The following is a 23484-nucleotide window of genomic DNA, read 5'->3' on the forward strand; positions in this document are numbered from 1 at the left end:
ATGCATGAAATATTATGCTGTATGTAACTTAAGTCATTCCTCATACTTGTCAGGCAACTGTTTTTGCAGCTTTAGTTGAGGCTGGATCTGCAGAGTCCATGGCATGCAGAATGTTCTTAACAGAGTCTATATATTCAGGATAAAATTCAACCGCTTGCAACTGTGTACCTCCACCTAGTTAGAAATGGCTTAGGTCACAATATAATTTCTGGTTACATTTCTTTCAAAAATTAACTCTTCTGTGGTTTTTGAGGGAAAAAACTTTTCTCACTGAGGGAATTAACAAATTTACTTTGGGGTAACTGCCTCTTACCACTTCTGTCACACGATGAAAGGCATGTGCTACACAAGTGAAATGAGTCATCTTAGGATATATATTTCTCCACCTTTTATCACATAAGGTGCGGCATCACTAATAAAAATGAACACTTTATCATATTTAACGCCATGTGGTCACAGGATTCCCATAGCTTCGCTTCATTTATTGCACTTTTCTAGAACATCACAGTATAAAAGAATTCATTTACAATAATCCTCACTTAACAAACCAGTGATAAAGTCCTTAATTTCTTGTCTGAACAATAAGTTTTTCTGAGTGTTGACTCATCTGGGATAGTTCGTTTGGTGTATTTCTCGAGGAATTCTCTGAAGCACTGATTATTCAGTTTGAAGAGAGGGATGTTAGCAGAGATGAGAGCATGGCAGAGATCGATGTTGAACTCGGATGTTACACTCTAAGTTGTTGGTTGTCTCTGAAACAGTTGTCACTGCTTGGAATTTTGTTGTTTGTCAGCCTGATGTTTACTAGTTGAAATGTGTTGTCCCAGGAACCATTGAGTAGATGTCACTGAAACAAATTACAAAATAATATCTTAGTGTCGGTTGATAAACCATCTTTAAATTCTGATATGAAACTTAACTGTGCTACTGTAGGCATATTGTAAGAATGTTACTGTCTTCAGTGAAAACAATATACAGCTGAACGCACTGTAGTTGTAGACATAATGGTACATACAACACCACTATGATCTATCTCATTGCTAATTCAAACTGTGAATGACTGGTATTGAACTAGATGGAGGTATGAAGCAGTGAAAGGAAATGCCTGAATAATGAAATAATCGTGAAACCATTGCGACACTGTTGATTGCTGAGCTACACGCAAGATAAAATATTAATGCCCGGTTTCTGGAATGATGAGATATCTTTCCAATAACTATTGCTTTGTTACAACTGTCGACTCGATAAATCTTCGCTGCGTTGCACAGCGGAACAGCAGCTAACTTATCGAACTGTCAACTATTGGCTCGTTGATCAAGTTTCATAAATACACACTAGATGCCACCCCTAGTACTGCTTTGTTTTTTTGCATTAGGTGTGTTCCCTAGATTTCAGGCGCATGCGCACAAGTAATGCATCGCATTTGAGCTTTCTGTGCAGCTCCTATTATCCCCTCTTTGCCATGCAAGAAGAAATGGATAGGCTATTCGACTAGTTCTTGCAGAAGTGGGTGTCAGTTTCGTGGTGTTTAAGGACTGTCAGAAGAATTTTATATTGTTTGAGGATTTCGAATGAAATATGCACACGAATGGCACATGTCACGCGCAATCCAGTTTGCACTGAGCCTTATAAGTATACCGTATCTCTTCCCTGTTATTACAAAATATGAACATTGTTTGATTACAGTATAACGACATACATCGCGTAATTAACATAATTATATAACCTGTTAGTTCCTTGTAATGTAATATCGTTAATTAAAAACAATCCCACGATAAAAGTATATGCTCACTGCCAATTCAAGAAGGCCTGCAGTAGGCCTACTACGATAAATGTGTAATTATCTGTTATACTCAGTTACTGGTACCAGTGCTTTTATGGACACGAATGCAGTCACAGATACAAATATGACAAGACGCAGTAGTACTGAATCTTAAAGGTTATCGTAATTAATAATTGATCAACAGGGGACAATGGAAAATTATTTGTCACAGGACGCAAATTGTCGCCTGTAACCTCTACCATACCTACGACAGTATATTTGCTTAGCCTCAGTCTGTCTTTGAATTCATTTTCACTACTGTATAGTTCATTAGAACATTAGGCCGACGGAAGAAGATGAAAAAGCCATAGAAAATTTTAACAAACGCAATGTTAGCTGCTGATATTGAAGTACTGCGCACGCGCCCAGCAAGTTAACAAATAGATATCTCCTGCTCAGGGCCCTCTAAGTTAGCAAGCGATTTGTCGAACCGATAGATGTATCTTACGTTCGTGCAACGCCAAAACACAAGTTAACCATTCGATACCGCTATAGGTTCGATATCTCACGTTCCAGAAACCGGGCATAAATGTTTAAATATAGGGAGTTAATTTGTTTCTCCATTGTTGAAAGGACTGTTAATTTAAATAGAATTTAATACGTTTTAGCCCAAATATGGACTACATTGATTTTAATGACTATTATTTATTTATTTATTTATTTATTTATTTATTTATTTATTTATTTATTTATTTATTTATTTATTTATTTATTTATTTATTTATTTATTTATTTATTTATTTATTTATTTATTTATTTAAAGAAACGGCAAGTCCCACATACACGGAAAAACTCTGCTGAATATTTACATATATGTAGACAATTTTAAATTTACATATTTACACTCCAAACATTGTACTCTTATAGAATAATAATTATCTTATTACCCAGCCATTTATACTCTCTCATACCCCTGTATACACCTTCATTCACAACCACGCATACACATTCGCCCACATTCAGCTGTACTTGAACCCATCTTTCTTTTCTAATTTATACAAGTTACAGATATCACATGTGGGTTTCTATTTACATATACATTATCTTAACTGCACGGAGGAAGTGAGGAAGAGGAAGCAGTTTTACCTCAGATGGTAGAAGGTTCCAGATAGGAGCAGACCTTGTGCAAAATCCATATAAATATGAGGTTTTTCTGGCGAGGGGAGGGACAGAGCGGTAATTAAGCTGCAGGCAGTGGAAAGGGGAGAGGTGTGTTTTGTCTGTCAGGGATTTCTTAAGGAAGGCTACGCGTATTTGTTTACATAACGAGTTCACTAGTGGCAATGACCTGGCTGTGTTTAAAGGGATGTGTTTGTTAATTAAACGTTCTGCTTGTCACTGGACACCCTCTAGTTTTCTCATATTTTTCATAGTTGTTGGATGCCAGGTGGGAAGACCATATAGTAGTATGGGCCACACCAGGGAAATATAAGCTGTTCGTAGGGCTTTACTTCTTCCTCCCGAGAGATATCTATGGACAAAACCTAGAGCTCTGTATGCCTTACACCTCACTTCTTCCACGTGCTTATTCCATTTTAGATTGTCTGTAATGTGAATACCGAGCAGTTTGATGGAGTTAAAGTTGGTAGTTGGATTCCACTAGAGTAGGCTAGTTTTGGAGTGGTTGTCTAGTCCTGCTTAGTCTTATATATTTACACTTCGTATTATTTACATACATTTTATTTACCTCACACCACAGAGTTATACTATCCAGATCTGATTGGAATTGTGCAATATCATTGTTTTTCATGGCTCTGTAAATGACTGTCATCAGCATACTGCGCCATGGTCAAATTTACAGAATTCGATTAGTCGAGTGCATAAATTGCGCACAGGAGGAGCCCCATCACACTGCCCTGAATTACTCCAGCAGTAATTGTGGTTTGATCAGTTTTTCTCCTCCGTACACAACACATTGCATTCGACCCACCAAAATGCCTCAGCCATGCCAGCAGTTTATCCTGAATGCCATAGTTGTTAAGTTTTAACAGAAGTCTTTGATGTGACACCTGGTCAAAAGCTTTGCTCCAGTCCACAGTCACACAGTCTATTTGTGAGACATCAGTCTGCTCCAAAGAGAACTGTCAGTCATCAATGACTTTTGTTAAATGTTTTGTGTAGGATTTTCCCGGAATGAAGCCATGCTGGTTTGAGTTCAACAGGTTTCTCTCCTTGAGAAAGTCCAACGTTCATTTAACAACTAGACGTTCCATACATTTACAGACCCCTGATGTTATCGAAAGAGGGCAGTAATCATCTACATTTTCCTTATCTCCATCTTTCAAAACCGGGACTACGTTGGCTTCTTTCCACTCCACAGGCACAGACCCAGTATTCATCGAATAGTTGAAGAGAGGGCGCCAAGGCGGCTGCACAGTTCTTGAGAATTCTTGCTGGCACTTGGTCCGTCCCGGTCGCAGCATGTGGTCTTGTTTTCAGAAGGCTCTCCATGACTTCATTTGTTGAGAAATACAGGTTGGTTAGAGGGAAGAGAGGGGTAGATGTTGAATAGAGCATGATCTCTTCCTCAGTAGGGGTGGAGAAGTTATTTTTAAATTTCCTGTTGAAGGTGTCTGCAATTTCTTGTGTTGTGGAGACTGCTGTATCGTTATGTTCAAAGAAAGATGGAGCACTGTTGCAACCTTTAGTTCTGAGAAAAGCCCCAGTTCCTTGGAGTTGGTGTTGAGACTGTGAATATAAGAATCATTGGAATCTCTGATAGATTGTTTAGCCTTGTTCCTAGCCAACCTGTATTTCTCCCACTCACAATCGGTTGGGTATCTTTTTCATTTCTGGTACAGGCGGTCTCTTCTTCGAATCTCTCGTACTGTCTCCTTGGTAATCCATGGGATTTCTGTCTGCTGGTTATATTTACTATTGGTGTGGTTTCTTCTACGCATTGGAAGAAAATTTTCTTCCTGTCTTGCTACATCTTGTTTATGACTGTATTGCCGGTGAAATCGGAAGTGAGAACAGGGAGGCAGTTTGATAGTGAAGTGGATAAATCATTCCAGTTTGTTGGTGAAAATTCATAAGCTGTTCTGGTATGAAGTTTTGGGGGTGGTTTCATGTGGGTCAGTGTTGCGAGAATTGCCTGATGGTCACAGAATCCAGGAATGATATTAAGGGATTGGATGGATTGTGGTATGTTACTTAGGGAAAAATCAAGGGTTGAGCGTGTTGTTTGTGTAATACACATGATTTTGAATATTAATTGATGAAGGAATAAATCATAGAAAGCAACAGGGAGGAACTAGCCACCCTATCACAAGCAATTCCAACTCAGGATGCCCTGGATTAACTAGGGGTATTGACTAGGTTGCCAGTTTCTAGGTTTGAATGTGGCACTTCATTAATTGGAACTGTTAGGTCAGAAAAGAAGTACTGCTGCATAGGTGATGGCATACTTCCATGTTTGAGGAAGACATGATCAATTGCAGGCATATTGCCCAATGTCTCCCCTTGATTTGGCTTAAAGCAAAGTTAAATGAGAGTCTTAGAATTGAGCAGTTCATAATTTCAGGAACAAGTTTGTCATTACTCTTTATAGGCTTAACAAACGCTCTGTGAGAAGAGTTTTTACAAACTTACTCAGTGAAATCTTGGTGGATTTTTTTTTTTTTTTTCTTTTCACTAAAGTTAGCTCTCAACCCTATTCCAAACAAGACAGAATCTGTTAGTAATTTGAACTTTCACCTTTCTCATTTATTCATTTTCTAGTTATATTATTTGAACAAAAGCTGTGTTTAATTATCAAATAATGATGATGATGATGATGATGATGATGATGATAATAATAATAATAATAATGTTATAATAATAGTTTTTTTAATTTTGAATTTTATTGTAATTTTTAAAATTGTTTTGTAACTGAAATGTTTTCTTCTTAGCAAGCGCACATGCTGGGTTTGCTTTGCTACTGACGAGGATGATGCAGCTGCTGAATGGGTTCAACCCTGTAATTGTCGGGGAACCACAAAATGGGTAAGTACATTAGGTCGTAAAATTCCTGTAATTGAGATTATCTGATTCTTAATCATACACACATCAAAAAAAGTTTTGCATCACCTTAAACCAAAGAGTTCCTGCCTCTTTTTAAAAAGCAAAAGAAACTGAAAGAGACATACAATGGTACCATATCAGCGTTACTTATCGTCCAACCAAACAGCAGATGAGAGCCTCTGCAACAATACAGCTTTGCTTTCTCAATTTGAGTTATTAAATACAGCACACACTGCCACCTGTAATACCGGGTAACATGTCTCCTTTCATTGATGCATGTCTGAATTCGCCTTGGCATACTGTTTACTAGTTCATCAAGATAATGTTGGCTCCAATTTGTTTCATTCAATGGTGATTCGTCATAGATCTCACAGAGTGGTTGGTGGGTTGTGATGTCCATAAACAGCCTTTGTAAATTTATCCCAGGTATGTTCGATAGGGTTTATGTCTGGGAAACATAACAGCCACTCTAGTTGAATCATATCGTGATCACGAAGGAAGTAAATGAGAACCACACGTTGGATGTGTGCATTATTGTTCAAATCCTCCTTCAACATGCTGATGATACGGTGTCACTATTGGTCGGAGGATGTTGTCCCTGTATCGTATAGTCATGATATTGCCCTTAGAAGTGGCATACTGTGACCCCACATAATGCTATCTCAAAACATCAGAGAACCACCACCTTGTTGCACATGCTGAACAGTGCGTCTGAGACGTGAAACCTGACCAGATATCCTCCAAACATGTTGGCGACGATCGTCAGTAACAAGGCTTCTCTGACACTTATCGGTACAAAGTACTTTATGCCAATTCTAAAGAGACCATTCAGCATAATGGTAGGCCCATCTGTACCATGCCACGTGATTACGTTTGAGAGCAGGGCCTCACCATTGGCGTCGAGAGTGAAGTTGTGCCTTGGGTAACCTGTTTCTCACGGTCTCAGCAGAAATGCGGCGACCTGTGGGTGCCCAAAGATTACTCAGCTTGGTGACATTGCGTTTATATCTTGTGTTTGGGATTCCTCCAAGCTGAAATTTGAAGGTTGCAGTCATAGCCCTTGGACAACCTGTGTGAGGCAAGTCTTCAAGAGTTCCTGTTTACCTGTACCACTTCATTGTTCAAACCACATAACGTTGATTAAGGCCCACACGTCGAGCAACTGTCCTTGTTGACCATCCTTTTTGCCATAATGTGATCATGCGTACATGTCCACATGTCGACATTCCATGTCGTGCCGCCATTTTAGACACTCACTACACTGCTTAGATATTACCTCTAATGCTTCCACACTAGTGATACAACTTCAGTTGAAATACTGCCTCCCGTTGGAGCATAGTGTTCTGCCTATGGGTTGGGGTACATGCAGTTGTATATTTACAAACATCCTAAGGGTCTTCTTTCTGGTCTGCAAAGGACAGGCCATGATAGCAACATAGTTAAATGAAACAAGGAGTGATGCAAAACTTTTTTTTTTTTGATTTGGATATTTATATTGGTCACTTAGCTGTGTGGTGCAATGGGCTGAGTGCCTCCTATGCCTAAAATTACAGGATTGGAAACTGGTACAGTTAGTCTGAAATTAATGGTTTTCAAATACTCGTGACTTACATCACTAGATTTACTAACATGTTAAGAAATCCTTTTCGGAGCCATGTTCTCTCACCCTGATGTCTCTGGATCACTAACAGTTACAGGAACATTATACAAAAAACATCATTATGTGTGCTTTGGGTTCTCTGGTATAAGAATTGAGAAGGGTAGTGGTGAGGAAGTGGTAATGGCGAGATGCAATTATTTTCTTCGCACAGAAGTATCCTAAATTGAATTAATAAGATTTTTTTTTTTTAACGTCGCGCCGACACAGATAGGTCTTATGGCGACGATGGGATAGGAAAGGCCTAGGAGTTGGAAGGAAGCGGCCGTGGCCTTAATTAAGGTACAGCTCCAGCATTTGCCTGGTGTGAAAATGGGAAACCACGGAAAACCATTTTCAGGGCTGCCGATAGTGGGATTTGAACCTACTATCTCCCGGATGCAAGCTCACAGCCGCGCGCCTCTACGCGCACGGCCAACTCGCCCGGTAATAAGATTTTTAATTAGGAAACTATTGACTGGTATAAGAACAAGATTTCAGTACAAATTACGAACTTCATTGTTTAGATCCGTATTCATACAATTAAAACTAAGAAACAATGTTAGGTTTTGGTCCACCCAATCAATACACGTGTATTGATTGGTTGATTGATTGGGTGGACCAAAACCTAACATTGTTTCTTAGTTATAAGAACAAGATCTCGACTTTATCAGAGCTTATTTACTGGCTGTGAACCTCCCACTTGTGTGTCCAATGACACTGTGGAACTCTAAAGGTAGTCTACAAATAAAATGCGGAAGTTAAATATTTAACTTTGAGGAAAGCAGCGTGTGCAAGATATGACTTCAAGTTCATAAAAAGGATATTCCTCTTGTACCTCTAGTTAGCATGATAAACTACTGTGTGAGCTCTGTTAAAATATTTGAGGAATTTGCTTTAGTCTGGCTTCAATTAGGATATACAGTACACAACCATTCATCACGGACACATTATTGGTTTCTTCAAGATCTTCTTCAAGATCTTTGTCTTTTAAAAATGAAGATCTTTCAGCAGCCTTAGTTAGGAGCATTTGCTCAGCACACGATCCTTCCTGTTGACTCTCAGCTTTGATATATCATCTCTTGCTACTCTAAATCTCTGCCTTGTTTCATCTGTGTTTGTATAAAAAAACAGCCTGAGTAGTAACTTTATTCACACTCATATTCAGACAGTAAGTTTGTTTGTGGAAGCAACCCTACTTGATCAATAACCATGATCTTCATTTTATGTTTGTTGACCATCAAACCATATTTTTCACTTTCACTTGTAAATCTGTTTAGGAGTTTCTAATTGCGCACAGAGTGTAAGGTCTTCCACAAATCTTAGGTTACTGATTTGTCGTCCTCTAACTTTTACACCTGCACTCCAATCATCCAGACCTGCCCTTATATATATTCCCTGTAAATATTAAACAGACTTAGTGATAGAATAAGTCAAGCCCTGTAGTAGTCAAATGAATTGGAGATCATGTTGTTGAGTTTACAGTAACTACTGCCTTACTATCTGCATATAGGTTATTGATGAGTGTTATAAAATGTGAAGTAACACTCATTTGCTCCAACACAGTTATATCAATTTGTCTCAATGAAATGGGTTTTTGTAGTCTAGAAAACCTAATACAAGGGGAGTATAAAATTCTCTGTGTTTGTCAATTCCCTTATATTTAAAATTTACTCACATGTTCCTTTATTATTCACAAAGCCAGCCAGTTCTAATGATATTCCTGTATCTAAATAGTATCTCAGACAGTCATTTATGATGTTTAAAAGATGTTTGGTTCTTTCATTTCTGGAATTTTGGCAGGAGTAGGTTTTCCATTTGTGCCATTGTATGAACTGGTGCAGCTATCTCCTCCAATGATCAGCAAACTGTTTTAAATCAATGAATAGTTTCCCAGCCTCATCTTCTGTGAACCACATTCTCAGTTGAAAGGATCTTTATATCTGGAAATATACTTGTAGTCTTGTATTCTTGATTCTGTTCCACATTTTGTTAATAAAATAGTCCTTATCCTTACAACATGTTTTCTTCATGAGGAAAGACCTCTCGAAACTCAGGGGTACCTTGCAATCCTCTCATTTTCAGTATTTTTATTTCTTTAATGATTTGAATAGTTTCAGTTGTAAACCAGTTTTTAAGTTTTTTCATATAAGCATTACGAACTTTACCAGCTATTTAGTTTGCAGTTTCAGTAAGGATATTTTTATGCTGTTCTCACTTATGTTTAGTGCTTCTATTTCCTGTTTGCAGTTCTGGAGTTTTGCTTGAATTCAATTGTTGAAATGTTTTATTTCTGTTTTTCCTTCCAAGCTTCCTTGTCTTAGTGGGTACCTTCTTGTATTTAGACAGTTTCATTCCGAGGTCAAGGCCTAAAAGCTGATGGTCGCTGTCGCAGTTGGCTGCTGGAAATGTCTTAATGGCTTTAAATGAAGATTTCCACCTGAAGTTGATCAGACAGTAGTCTATTTAGCTACAATAGTTACCTCCAGGAGTTATCCAGTCATGTGTTAGTAACAACAAACATATTTTCTGGGCAGAATTGAATGAGTCTGTTTGTATGTTTGTTTTGTGTGCCTGAAGGAAAGCAGCCTATTACATCTGTTGGTGACCAACGTTTTCCAATTTTGAAATAGCCTCGGATTATGGTGTTTTCCTATTGGGTATAGACTTGAGGCATTGACTCAATAATTCGTTGAAGTTCTCTACTTCATCATTGGCTGCTGGTGATGTTAATGCATAGACTTGGACTAAATTTAATTAGTAGAGTCTAGTGTGGAAGTGAACTAGCAGAACCTGTCACTAACACGTTTGTACTCAAATACTGTGTCATCCAATCCTGGCACACTAATATGGCAGCATCTGATCTGCCAAAACAGTATATCATGTTATCATAAGTTCTAACAAAGTGTGCACAGTCTCTCCAGGGTCTCTCAGCCAACCAGTATTGGAATATTAAGTCACTGGTTTTTCCCCCCCTTATGATCTGTGACCTGTAGTTTTCCAATTTTCTTCATCCTTTGACATTTCATGTTGCAATCCTGTGTCCTTTTCAGTATATTTGTAGTTTCAAGCACTGGTGTCCCCATTATTACCTCAGGATGGTCTAAAATTGAGCAAGTCTCTGGGTTGTTTGCTGTTGCCTTCCTCTGTGTATATAACTAGGTAATTTTTGAACGTTAAGTCTTGCCTAACTTTCAATAATGTTCGTATTAAAAGTAGTCTGAATTTATCAGATTGTTATGTACACTAACTTTAAAGTGGTTTATTACACATCATTATCATCATCTCCAATGCAGAATGTAACACTGGATGCTGAGATTAGCAAAAGTATTCAAGCTAGAAAGTGTTTCTATAACAGTGTACAAAACATATGGGACGAAGCAGTCCCAGTATAAGCAAAAGAAGCTATGACGCATAACATATGGATCAGGAACCTGATTAACGACTAAAGGAGATAGGGTCGAATAGGGGTGGCAGAAATGACGTTCTTGTGAAGTGTGGTGCAGAAAACAAGGAGACAGAATGAGCAATGAGGAAATCATCATCATCATCATCATCATTTCTTCGCTCCAGCAAGCCGGGTGCGGTTGTGTACGAGCCTCTTCCAGTTTGTTCTATCCATCCACAGATACTGCTCATATATGCGACACCAGTTCGCATCTCTTAATTTCAAGGTCCTTCATTATCTGTTTTTCCCAAACATCACGAGTTCTTCCTCTTGGTCTCTTCCCAGGAACATTGTGGTCAAAGTATGTTCGAGGAGTCCTGTGAGGGTTCATTCTTTTCATGTGACCATACCATTGCAATCTCTTCACTTCTAGAGTCTCCAGCAAGCTTCTTTCCATCCAAGCTGTTGTCGGATAACCACATTCCTTATTTTATCCATTTTTGTTTTTTGTAGACAAGAACGGAGAAACTTCATTTCTGTTGCCTGAAGAAGGCTCTTTGTTGGTCAAGTAAGTGTTGCTGCTTCCAGGCCATACGTCAGTATAGGTACTAGATATATTTTGTACAAGCCGATCTTGGAAACTAACGGAAATGTTTCATCCCAAAGTATTTGACGTACAGAGTGATAGAATTTGGAAGCTTTCTGTATTCTGTTACTAATCTCTTGATGTATGGTATTGTCTTATGACAGAACACTACCTAAATACTGGAAGTTGTCTACAATATCCATCTCCTCATCTCCAATTCTTAGATGAACAGTTGGAGAGTTTCTACTCATCACCAAGCCAACTGTCTTCGTTTTGCTGATTTTGAAACCAAAGGTTGTAAAAGCTTCATGCCAGAGATCTAGTCTAGTTTGTACTTCCGCTTCTGTCTCACCCAATACCATTACATCATCAGCAAAAACCAGGGCATTAGTTGTTGGGTCCTTTCTCTTAACTGCTTTTAAAACTTCATCCATTATGATTATGAAGAGAAGTGGTGAAAGACAACTTCCTTGCTGGACTCCACTCTTCGTTTCAAACCAACCTGACCTTCCATCCTGGACCTGGACACAACACTTGGTTTCATAATATAATCGTTGTACTCGTGCTATGTCATCGGGCACTTTCTTATGTCCCAAACATTCCCATATATGCCTGTGTGGTACATGGTCATATGCTTTCTCGATGTCCAGAAAAACAGTTATAAGTGTTTTACCTTTCTCCCAATACTTCTCATAGAGCATTCTGGTGGCAAAAATGAGGTCTATAGTTGATCTATGAGGATCTAAGTAGAGAAAATCAGGCTTAGTTGGTTTGGACATGTTGAAAGGATGAGTAATAAAATAATGCAAAAAAGGATGGTAGAAAGGCAAAATGACGGGGAAGAGATGTGGAGGATGACGGAGAGTGAGATGGATGGACTCGGTTCAGAACACCACGAGACAGCAAAACTTGGACTGGAACACAGTGTTAGATAGGGAATGGTGAAAAGATAAAATAAATTGTAAAGAAACCATACCTCTACCCAACCATAGCTTGAAAATGGGAGATGATTTATTACACATATGAAACTCGAAATAGTATTTACTTCAAGATTACAGTATTTGATAAATCGTTGTATTAGACACCTTAGAAACTGATGTTTACAGACAACTGTTTTGTGGCAAATGTTATAGGTTTAGCCATATTACACTGATGATAAATAAACCAAATGAATATTTCTTATTACCTCATGTCAACTGATGAACATGGATGATTTTGCATACACGAAGAAGGGTAGTCACTCAGAAAATGAATGAGTGTATGGTGTTCTATGTTCCTCTCATTTAATATTTTATCAGACTTAATTTTAATTATTGTCAAAATATAGTTCACCTCCCATGTAGATACAAAGCCTAGGGATACACACAACAAACATGTTTATGGGTTCACTTGTTTTTGAGAATAGTATACCTGCGAGGAACTTGTACAATACCATGTGCTCATTCTTTCTTTCTTCCTTTTTTTAAATGGTGACTGTACATGCACGTTTTGTAGATGAGGGAGGATTAGCTTTGTGGCTTAGCTACTGGCTTCACACCCGGAAGGCTGAGGTTTGAATTCCAGTAGATTCTGGGTTGTGATTTTCATCTCAAAAATCACATGGCATGAGGAAGGGCATCCAACCTTGAACTTCCAGCCAAAACCAAAATGAGCTTGGGTGGCTTCAATGACCTCAAAAATAACTGAAATAAGCCGAAGAAAGTTTTACATGCATGGTTTGGAATATGTAACCTGTCTGATTAACTGTAGCTGTTATAATTGTGAACAGTGTAGAAGTGTGTGTTTCGCTGGGCTGTGCGTTATCTATCATGGTGACTTGAATTTTGAGTAATATATAATAGGGGTTCCTGGTTAGAATGTGTCACAACTACCACTGGATTGCTGTTGATCCCATTTCTGTTAAGGAGGATGTATGTATGATATTGATTTAGAACGTTTATTTGAACAGGTCCATCAAAGTTGTATTCAACGCTGGGTTGATGAAAAGCAGAAAGGCAATGCTACTGGTCGTGTTGCGTGTCCCCAGTGCAACACACCTTATACCATTGTTTTTCCACACATGGGTATGTATGTCCTCTTATGTTTGGTGTTTTAGTTATGTGTTAAGTAACATGTTTAGAATCAGATCAGCCATATTTTCCTAGCTTAGAAATGGGTCTGTCTTTTATTGTAAGAGTCTAAGCCAGATTAATCATATACTATGCAAGAAATAGCCATTTGTATAAAAAAGACGAAGAAGTAGGCTACTTATTCAGGTAAGTTCATTTTATCATTGACTAGCTTTCATTCGTGGTTCTGGCCGCGTCAACAGGTTTTGCAAATCCAAGCAATTTTGCCCTTTTAGTTATGTAAAAACATCAAGTGTAATAGATTAGTGTACAAATTTCATTTATTGCAATGAAAGAATTTAAATTAACTTTGGGTAAACTTTGACTGTCAGAGATTAGGTGAAACCTTCTGAGAGATAAGACTTCCAGTGCTAACTATCATTAAATACTTTGTGTTTATTTGTCACTCAGCGATGAGTTTTTATACTGTACTAGCAAATGTACCTGTGCTTCGCTATGGTATTCTACATTGTATATGGATATCGAAGTAAATTACTGTACATGCAGTGGATAAGATTTTTAAAAATTGTATGTCTCTTAGCGTTATCCAGAAACAACAGGGGGAGGTTCCCATATGTTATTTTCAATGCAAAGTGCAAGTTGCGGAGTTGTGATGATAACGGCAGGCTCACTTGCCTACTGCCATTCACAATCGAGTAGGTAAGTTTTCATTATAATGGGAGGCCCCATTACTTACTGCATGGTCACAGTCAATTTGGGGAGTTTTCATTACAATGGCAGGCACCTTTTCCTACTTCCAGACAGATTACAGTTGAGGAGTTACTATAATTTTATAATTTTATTATAATAGCAGGCAAAATTGAGTTGTGCTGTTATAATGACAGGTCCCTTTTCTTAATGACACTCACACCAAGTTGGTGAGTTTCCATTATAATAGCAAGGCCACTATGACTAATTTCAGTCACATTTTAGATAGGTAAATTTATTTATCATGGCGGGCACACTTGCTTACTCCCAAACACAATTGTTTAGGGGAGTTTTGAACAAAATTGCATGCTCCCTTGATTTCTGCCAGTCAAATCGATTACAATGATAGTTCCTCATTACTAATGCTAGTCACAAAGGAGTTGGAGAAGGATCCCATTCCTACTGCCAGTCAAAGTCGATGTGGAGAGTAATAATTACAATAGCAGATGCCCTCCTGCTGAGAGTCACTGTCGATGTAAAATATTAATTATAATGGCAAACACACCCTTTCTACATCGCTACAAATCGTCTTCAATGAATATATATGGATCGACATACGAAGTATATGCATGTTTACAAAATTGCAAACTTTCATTTACAGATTAACTGCTGCTAAACGATACATCATATCGACTAATAGATTGTACCATAAGATGCCTCATTCAGCGGTCTAAATGGCTGGTCTTACGATATTTTCTCCTGTCTCATCTATTTATGGGTGAAATTGAGTTAGAAACATTGAATAGGGTGAAATTTGGGTAAGGTTTTCTCACACTGCATTACTTTTGGGTACTAATCTGACAGCTACAAACATAGAATTTGGCTCACATATGGATATTGGATGGGCCAATGTTCGTATAGAATTAGATGATTCTACCTTTCGTATAGGTGATTCGAACTATGAATTATACGTTTACGCATACATACATACATACATACATACATACATACATATTGTGCCCTTTTCACATGAGCACATGTGGAAGATTCACTCGAGTTGAGCTCCGGCAGCTGAAAAAGAAATAACTTGCCACACGTAGACTCTCTTCTCAGGATGGACCGTCCGGCAGTTCCTCGTACAAAAGCAAATAGGGGTACAAACAACCAACTGAGGATCAAGCTAGCTACTAAAAATGACGTAACCCCCAAGACCAACTGAAAATTTGAACAAAAAGGTTTATTAAATAAAGTGAAAATGAATTTAGGATATTTAAAAAGATGCAAAAATTTACATTGAAATAAAACGGTACAGGACTATGATACTATAAACTGATAAAAAAATATGAAACTCAAAAACTTTACACTCATAAAATCAAACTTAGCAAAACTGAACATTTAAGTTACATTACATATCTGCACAGTGTCTAGTTGTCTTAAGCAAGCTCCAAACATAGGTGGAACAACAAAGTAAATAATGAAAACTCCAACAAAATGGGATACATGTTGGTGCAACAACAAACCACATACAACGCAAGTTACAATAAACACAGGACTCCAATACAGTCCTCCTGGAGATTTGTAATTAAAACATGAATAAACGTATGGCCTAAGCTTATAAATTACCATGAAAACACATTGCGAAATAAATACCGTTTCTCTTCTCTGCTTATAACCACACTCAACCTTTAAATGGCTGTAAGTCGCCTATCATGGCAGTCTATATTTTAGCAACACAATGTTATAGACCAAATTATCTACCATGATAAAAGCCTAATTAAAATACACTGTGGTCTCACTGGACTTAAATTTTATTGAAAAGAAATTACATTCATTGTCAGAGGTCAACTGAAAACTGTGCTTGAAACTTACATTAAATCCTTGGTTACCTCTGTCACATTTAGTGTCAATCACCACTGGTGTAACCTTTCACACTCTAGTTATATTTGTGGCATTTTCTTGTACCATTAACCTAATACAGAAATCGTTTAGTTGACATGATTTACTTTCACGTTACAAATGTTTGACTGTGACGTCTAAATTTAAATCAATTTAATATCATATGTTTTGCGTTGCCACTTCCTTAGCGTTCCGTAAAGAAAATTGCTGACATTTGACAGTGAACACAAGGTTGTCCTTATCTTACCCTAACATCTACCAGAAATACCACACACTTCAAACAATGGTATTTGCAAATATTTACATACACTCAGAATAGTATTTGCCAAACAAAAGCAACAAAACCCAACAAGCAAAAATATATGCAATGAAACCTTACTTACAAAACTTGAAATTCATGACCTTCCTACCGGACTTTATTAATCAAACCCGAAAATTCAAAACCAAATCCAAGTGGCACAATTACAAGCATGAAATTTACTTTACGTTATATTCATAAATGGAATTAAATTCATTATATGTTTAGGTCTACAAGATCCCGTATCCACCTTATATTTATTTTCATACAACACGAGTTACCCTAGTTAAATAAAATACAATATTATTATTATTATTATTATTATTATTATTATTATTATTATTATTATTATTATTATTATTATTATTATTCAGACATGTGGACTACTGTCAGCAATCACTTTCTCTACTTGTTACTCTTACACCTAATTTCCACATTTAATTAATTTTTGTCTCAACAGCAAGCCCTACTCCTTCTCATCATTACTTCACATTCGCATTTCATCTGTGCCGCTGTTATTCATTATTCCTCCATGAGTGCGTTATCAATTATTTCGTTATTATCCCGAATCACTATTTTCCTCTGCAACATCTCTCTTTTACCGAAGATTCTCACCACTTAAATTTGGTCCAAGTCTCTGGATTACTACCATATTCCTTGTGATTCTTATACACGTGTATGGCCTCCATCAGGCTCTACTCTTAACTCCCTTATATTTATCTCATCAGTCGTCTCCTATCATATGGGGCGAAATTCATTATTCATTATTCCCTGGGATAACTTTATATTCGTGATCACCTATTCTAGGCTCTCAATTCGGAACTTATTACCACCTGTATCTTATTTAATATTGTCACCTGCGAATTAACGACGAGCTTGCTTATGACCAAATGCCTCATCTCTATTTGTCATTAACATGATTGCCTTCACACTATACTGAAATTCAAGTCAAGAGCTTAGGAAAAGTATCCTTCCGCATGTGAGCACGTCCCCTGTTCCCCCTTCCCGTCTCGTCACCGTTCTCCATCTCCACCACAACCAGCTTATCATTAACGCCGTGCGTCCATCTGACAAGTACAGTACTTCATTCTGAAATAGTGAAGCATCAAACGAAATCACTTCCTTTCACATAGCTGTACTTGGATTACGTACCATACCTATTTATTCCTTTATTGACCATATAAAACCTACAGATTACCGAGCTCGATAGCTGCAGTTGCTGAAGTGCAGCCAGTATCCAGTATTCGGGAGATAGTAGGTTCGAACCCCACTGTCAGCAGTCCTGAAAATGGTTTTCCGTGGTTTCCCATTTTCACACCAGGCAAATGCTGGAGCTGTACCTTAATTAAGGCCACGGCCGCTTCCTTCCAACTCCTAGGCCTTTCCTATCCCATCGTCGCCATAAGACCTATCTGTGTCGGTGCGACGTAAAGCAACTAGCAAAAAAAAAAAAAAAAAAAAAAAAAAAAAAAAAAAAAAAAAAATTACTGATGAATTCCGAGGCAAGAGAAGCAAGATTTATTTTTATTTCATAATGCGATTTGTGTGAGACACATGGAGACTTACAACGTACGTATACGATTCCGCTCTCGTGCAACGACTGTCAGTGGCAGTTTCTCACAGTTAAAAAAACTGAAAAACCCACCCGTTAGTGGGATTGCAAAATACAATGCTTCCAGGAATGTTGCAAATATTGTAGTCTCGTCATTCGGAAGGTAAAAACAAACTCATGATCCTCTCATGACAACATTTCTGCAGGTAGAGGGCGGTTACAAATATAAAGTAAAGTACACATTATTATTATTATTATTATTATTATTATTATTATTATTATTATTATTATCGAATATGCCAAGGATCCTATTCCCGTACTGTGTTAAGGCTCTTCCTGTTTTATTTACGGCTAGTGCTGAGCTGACACATCGATCTTTCGCTGTAGACTTGGATTTTCCATTCCATTCCAAGCGAGCGGCATAAACATTGTACACAGAAAAGCCGATCAGCTGCGCGGTCTTTTTCACGTCTTCCACAGTCCATAGTGGATTCTAATCTCGCAGGCTACTGTAAACATTTAAAACAATTTGGTTTAGATTTTCTACTTTATTTTTCTCCACTTTTGTTAGCTTTAAAGTATTTCACAGGGGACTCAAGCGTCACAGCATCACACACGTCTTGCTCACAGCTGGCAGCCATTATGAATACTGAACACGCTGTTGCAGCCAGTATTGCCAACAGTTTTCTTAGTTCCATCTTCAACGTCCCACATATTATGCTCACTTATCAACAGTGGAATGAACTCGAACAAATTTACTAAGTACACAGTGCAATAAGATATCAATATCATATTAAATTATTATTATTTTGCTACCTACACCACTGAGAACAATAACTATTCATAGCCATCTACGTATGAAATATAAGAGTTGGTAACGAACCCGAGTAACATACAACCTGTGATATATTTTCCATATTTATACAGGGCAAAAATTTTAATTCATCAAGTCAGTTCACCAGAATATCTAACCAAACTGAAGGAAGCTCCTGACTTCAGGAACAAGTAACAAACGTAGGGAACTATTTGGCGCTGCGGAAGCCTTTTCACCGACCAGAAGTCTGACTAACATCAAAGGGACCGCTAAGGTCTTGAGTTGACTCTCAGTATACTTAGTCCTCCCTTTGATTCAAACTTGCATACAATACTAGTACATTTACACAATTAAATCAGGCATGACTTTTCATTGCTATAATAATTATTTTCATCATTATTGTTATTTCTAATATTAAATCGGCTACTGATCGTTATTTCCAAACTATCACCGCATCCACACTCAAATTACCGAAAGATTAAATAGTCATCATAATGTTTTACCGACACTTACTCTCCTTTATTATTATTATTATTATTATTATTATTATTATTATTATTATTATTATTATTATTATTATTATTATCTACGTTGAATCTAGCAATTTACACATATGCGATGTCACTTGACCTCGGAAAATTATAAGCACTAGTATCATTTTATTATTATTACAACTAATGTAACACACAATGAAAATCAAGTCTATTATTATTAAAGTCTGAGCTTACAACAATCAGGTCCCGATCGCAGACCCGACTGTCCTAATCTCATCAATAGGGTCTGATTTTAACCACCAACGCCTCTCATAACGATCATTATAATCGGAACTACATTTCTAATATCTAAACTGAACTGACGTCTTGCTCTACAGTCTTACATTTACGTAAATAATAAGTTCAACATTTCTTTACTTACATCATGTCAGCTGCACACTGCCCCCCTCAGACTCCCGTTACAAGGTACTTATTTCATGGCGGAATCCATCATTGCGTCGTAATCACCATAACACACGACACTTGTATACATTTTGATAGTAGGTATCACTCGCATTATTTCTTGCTTACAATTTCTTGACGTGTTAATTTATAATATATCTTATCCACTAACATCCATTCACACAGACAGAAAGAAGGAACTAGCTTTCGTTCGTCAACAAGCTCTACATAACAGTTTCAGTTTGAAATTCATCAATAAAATTATTACTAAATGCAAATACCAACAATAAATTAAACAGCATTCAGAAAAAGAAAAAGGATATATCAAATTCACCTTTAATAACCCGAAGATTTACGAAATCACCAACTTATTCAAGAAACACAACACCAAAGTAGCCTTCTCAACCAACAACAACACGAAACGTAGGTTCTTTAGTGACAATAAAGCTAATTAACTTAAAGATATCGAATTCCAGGAATCTGGTATTTATAAGCTAACTTGTACTCAGCGTAAAAAATCTTACGTGGGACAATCTGGAAGGAACTTCTTAATTAGATATCAAGAACACGTCAGTGCTGAAAAATACAAAAGATTCTCTGCCATGGGATCCCATATGAAAGAGTTCAACCACAAATTCACCAATATCAGACAGGACCTTCAACTTATCTGTATGATAAATAAAGGAAATCTAATGAACAACCTGGAAAACATCCACATCGTTCTTGATAAATTAGAAAACGGTGAAGAGAATTTCAACAAAAACAAGAAAAACATCTTATACGAGAATATTAGTAAATACTTGGAATGGGTAGACATGAAACGGACAAGACGAACAAGAGATATAATCAAACACGACATCGCAGAAGCACAGCCCAATCTCCCTCCTCCCTCACATGATATTTTAGATCACGACAAAAATCTACTTCCCTTCTCCCCAGAGTTTTGCATGAACTGTCAGGCTGTGTCACATCGTTACTTCACCAGGTTGCGCTCAAAGACAGACCCTCTAGACAGCGCAGAATAAACATCTTTTCCAAACAAGAACGAGAGGCAAGATGTCCTGATCTGATGACTTCCATTTTTTTAACAAAGTAGTCTCCAAAGAACTTTTATTATTTGTGCTTATTGTCCTAATGTTTTTTTCTTCTCAATTCTTTCTTTATACAGCTGAAGAGGACCACTAAGTGGTCGAAACATGTCCTGTAAATGTTAATTTAAATACAATTTTGCCTGAGGCAATAATAAAGTATCGATTAGGTGGTTATTTATACTAACTTCTTGATTAGCTCACACTCTCGAAAAAACTGGAAAATAGTTTCAACTGGTCATGGCGGTTATTTCTCCTAAATTCTGCGATTGGCTGAATTTTTCCTGAGGCTATAGTAACAAGGAGTAAACCACTTCTCTGAAGGGGTGTCTGTCATACTCCTTCACATGTTCGGCAGTCCTTGTCTCTCAAAATAAAGGCGCGGTCGCCTATTGTCCTAAGTTTCCGTTACCTGGGAGAAGGTCTTCGCAGAAATTTCACCCGGCGGCGAAATAAGATTTGTTTGACTGTTATATGGCTATGGGTCCATCCTGTTCGTGACTAAAAGCAAGTAGAGAGGATTTACTCTGGCTCCTTAAGTCTCTTTGTTGCAAAGCCTGGAAGTCTCTACTGCGAATGTTCAATACGCAGGTTTCATGTTTAAAATTTGATGAATTAATATGAATTATCCATAGGCTATTTGCATAACAGGTGCAAAACATACATACATATCCCACATTACACACATCGTTCGATCTTAAGCGATGGGTTGGCGAACGAGGCTTTTCCACCAGTTCCGGTCTCTGAACTTCTCCCCTTCTTCGATGCTTTTCAAAGTATGTCCTCACTGTTCAATGTCAGTCTTCACCATGTCCTTGTACCTGAGTCTTGGAATAAGGAATAGAGATATAACGAAACGTTATAGGACCAAAGTTGTAGATCACTCCAAATTGAACTGAGATTGTGCCATCCGTTTTGTGATACGACTTACTGTTTAGCCACAAAATACCTCAAAATGAAGGTCTGCACAGACATTAAAATTGCCTCAATATTCCAACATTTTTTGGGGGGTAAAAAATGAAATGTTTAAAGAACTTGGTAGCTTTCTGTCAATTACAGGCTAAGGCATATAATTTTGCTAAATTTCAATTTTCTAGCTTGTCTGGCAGATTGTGCCTCTGTCTTGCCAAGAATAACGGCCGAGAGGATTCGTCGTGCTGACCATATGACACCTCGTAATCTGCAGGCCTTCGAGCTGAGCAGCAGTCGCTTGGTAGGCCAAGGCCCTTTAAGGGCTGTAGTGCCATGGGGGTTTGGTTTGGTTTTGGGGGGGGGGGGGTTTGTTGGTTAAAAATAAGGACTTTCAGGAAACTAAAGCTAACAAATATGCAGATGGTCATTATTACACTATAACTGTACGAAAATTTCACCAAAATAGTCAGTGTACAGACACATGGTCGTTATGATTTTATTTATATAGATAAGGCATCTGCTCTACGTACACCTTTTGGGCTATGTCCGCTGGACTAAGCCTGCAAAACCGATCGTTCATATCTCCCTTATTAATTCTCCTCTCGGAAAAATGCATTTGAGGAAAAAAGTTTTAGAAATGGATTTCCATCAAGGTTGGTCGTTTTCCAGTCAGGTTGGTCTTGTATAAAGTGTGGGAGAGTAAAATCACAATTTCGGTTCCCTATAAACCCCCAGTCCATTCCGGGAATTTAAAATGGTACGGACCTAAAAACCTCCCTTTGGACAGGTGGATGCTAAATATGAAGTTTGGTTGGCTATCTCTAGTAGTTTTCAAGTTATAAGAAATACGCTTAACATGCATCCGCTTTTGAGTTAAGGCTGTTGGGACTTGTAGGCCTACTGAAAAACCGTCCATTAATGATATTCTCCCCTATTAATTAATCCTCCTATCGAAAAAATGCACATGAGAAAAAAAGTTTAAGAAATTTGTTTCCATCAGGGTTGGTCATTTTCCAGTCAAGCTGATCTTCTATATATCACTGTTTCGGTTCCCTAGAAACCCCCAGTCCATTCTGGGAATTTGAAATAGTATGGACCTTAAATCCTACCTTTGGACAGGTGGATGCTAAATATGAAGTTTGGTTGAAAGATCTTCAGTAGTTTTCAAATTATAGACAGACAGACAAACAGACACCAAAGTTAAAAAAAATATGCAGATGGTCATTATTACACCTGAAACGGATAACTGTATGGAAATTTCGCCAAAATAGTCGATTCACAATTAAGTATTTATTTATTTTCCACCTAGTCGATACAATGATTGCTTAAGGCAATTTTTAATGGTCAAAAGTGGTACATGTTTCGTATATTATCGACATCTTCAGCCACATAACACTGTTTAGATGAAAAATATATAAAATTGACAAAGTAATGCTTTAGAGGAAGTGACCTTAAAATTAAGTGCGATACGGACCATGAAGCTGATTTTATGTAAAATAGTCGATGTCGTTAAAATTTTATTGATGATGATGCTTGTTGTTTAAAGGGGCCTAACATTGAAGGTCATCAGCCCTAAAATTTTATTTATATAGATTTCTGAAAATATAGAAGTTAGAATGGTATTATTTTTGGTTTATTATTAGCATGTGCTCTCATCTTAACTTGCATGAAAATAATGATTCTACCCTTATCATGGTTTTAAATTGGAGATTTACAAACTAATTTGATTCATATGGGCGAAGACAAGAAAATATGTAGCTGTTCAATTGGGGGCTTCCTTATACATGTAGTGTCATGGA

The 23484-nt window shown here is 37.5% G+C and overlaps 1 protein-coding gene across 2 annotated transcripts in view; it reads left to right on the forward strand.

Moving 5' to 3' along the window:
* The window catches only part of LOC136877606 (E3 ubiquitin-protein ligase MARCHF5), a 128965-nt gene that overhangs the window by 44320 nt on the left and 61161 nt on the right, over positions 1 to 23484 (forward strand). For both annotated transcript variants that reach the window (XM_067151770.2, XM_067151771.2), the window contains exons 3-4: positions 5713 to 5806; positions 13383 to 13497. In XM_067151770.2, coding sequence (XP_067007871.1) covers positions 5713 to 5806; positions 13383 to 13497 — 209 coding nt within the window. The remainder of the gene's footprint in view (positions 1 to 5712; positions 5807 to 13382; positions 13498 to 23484) is intronic.

Source organism: Anabrus simplex, chromosome 7 (genome assembly GCF_040414725.1).
Source record: "Anabrus simplex isolate iqAnaSimp1 chromosome 7, ASM4041472v1, whole genome shotgun sequence".
Lineage (NCBI taxonomy): Eukaryota > Metazoa > Arthropoda > Insecta > Orthoptera > Tettigoniidae > Anabrus > Anabrus simplex.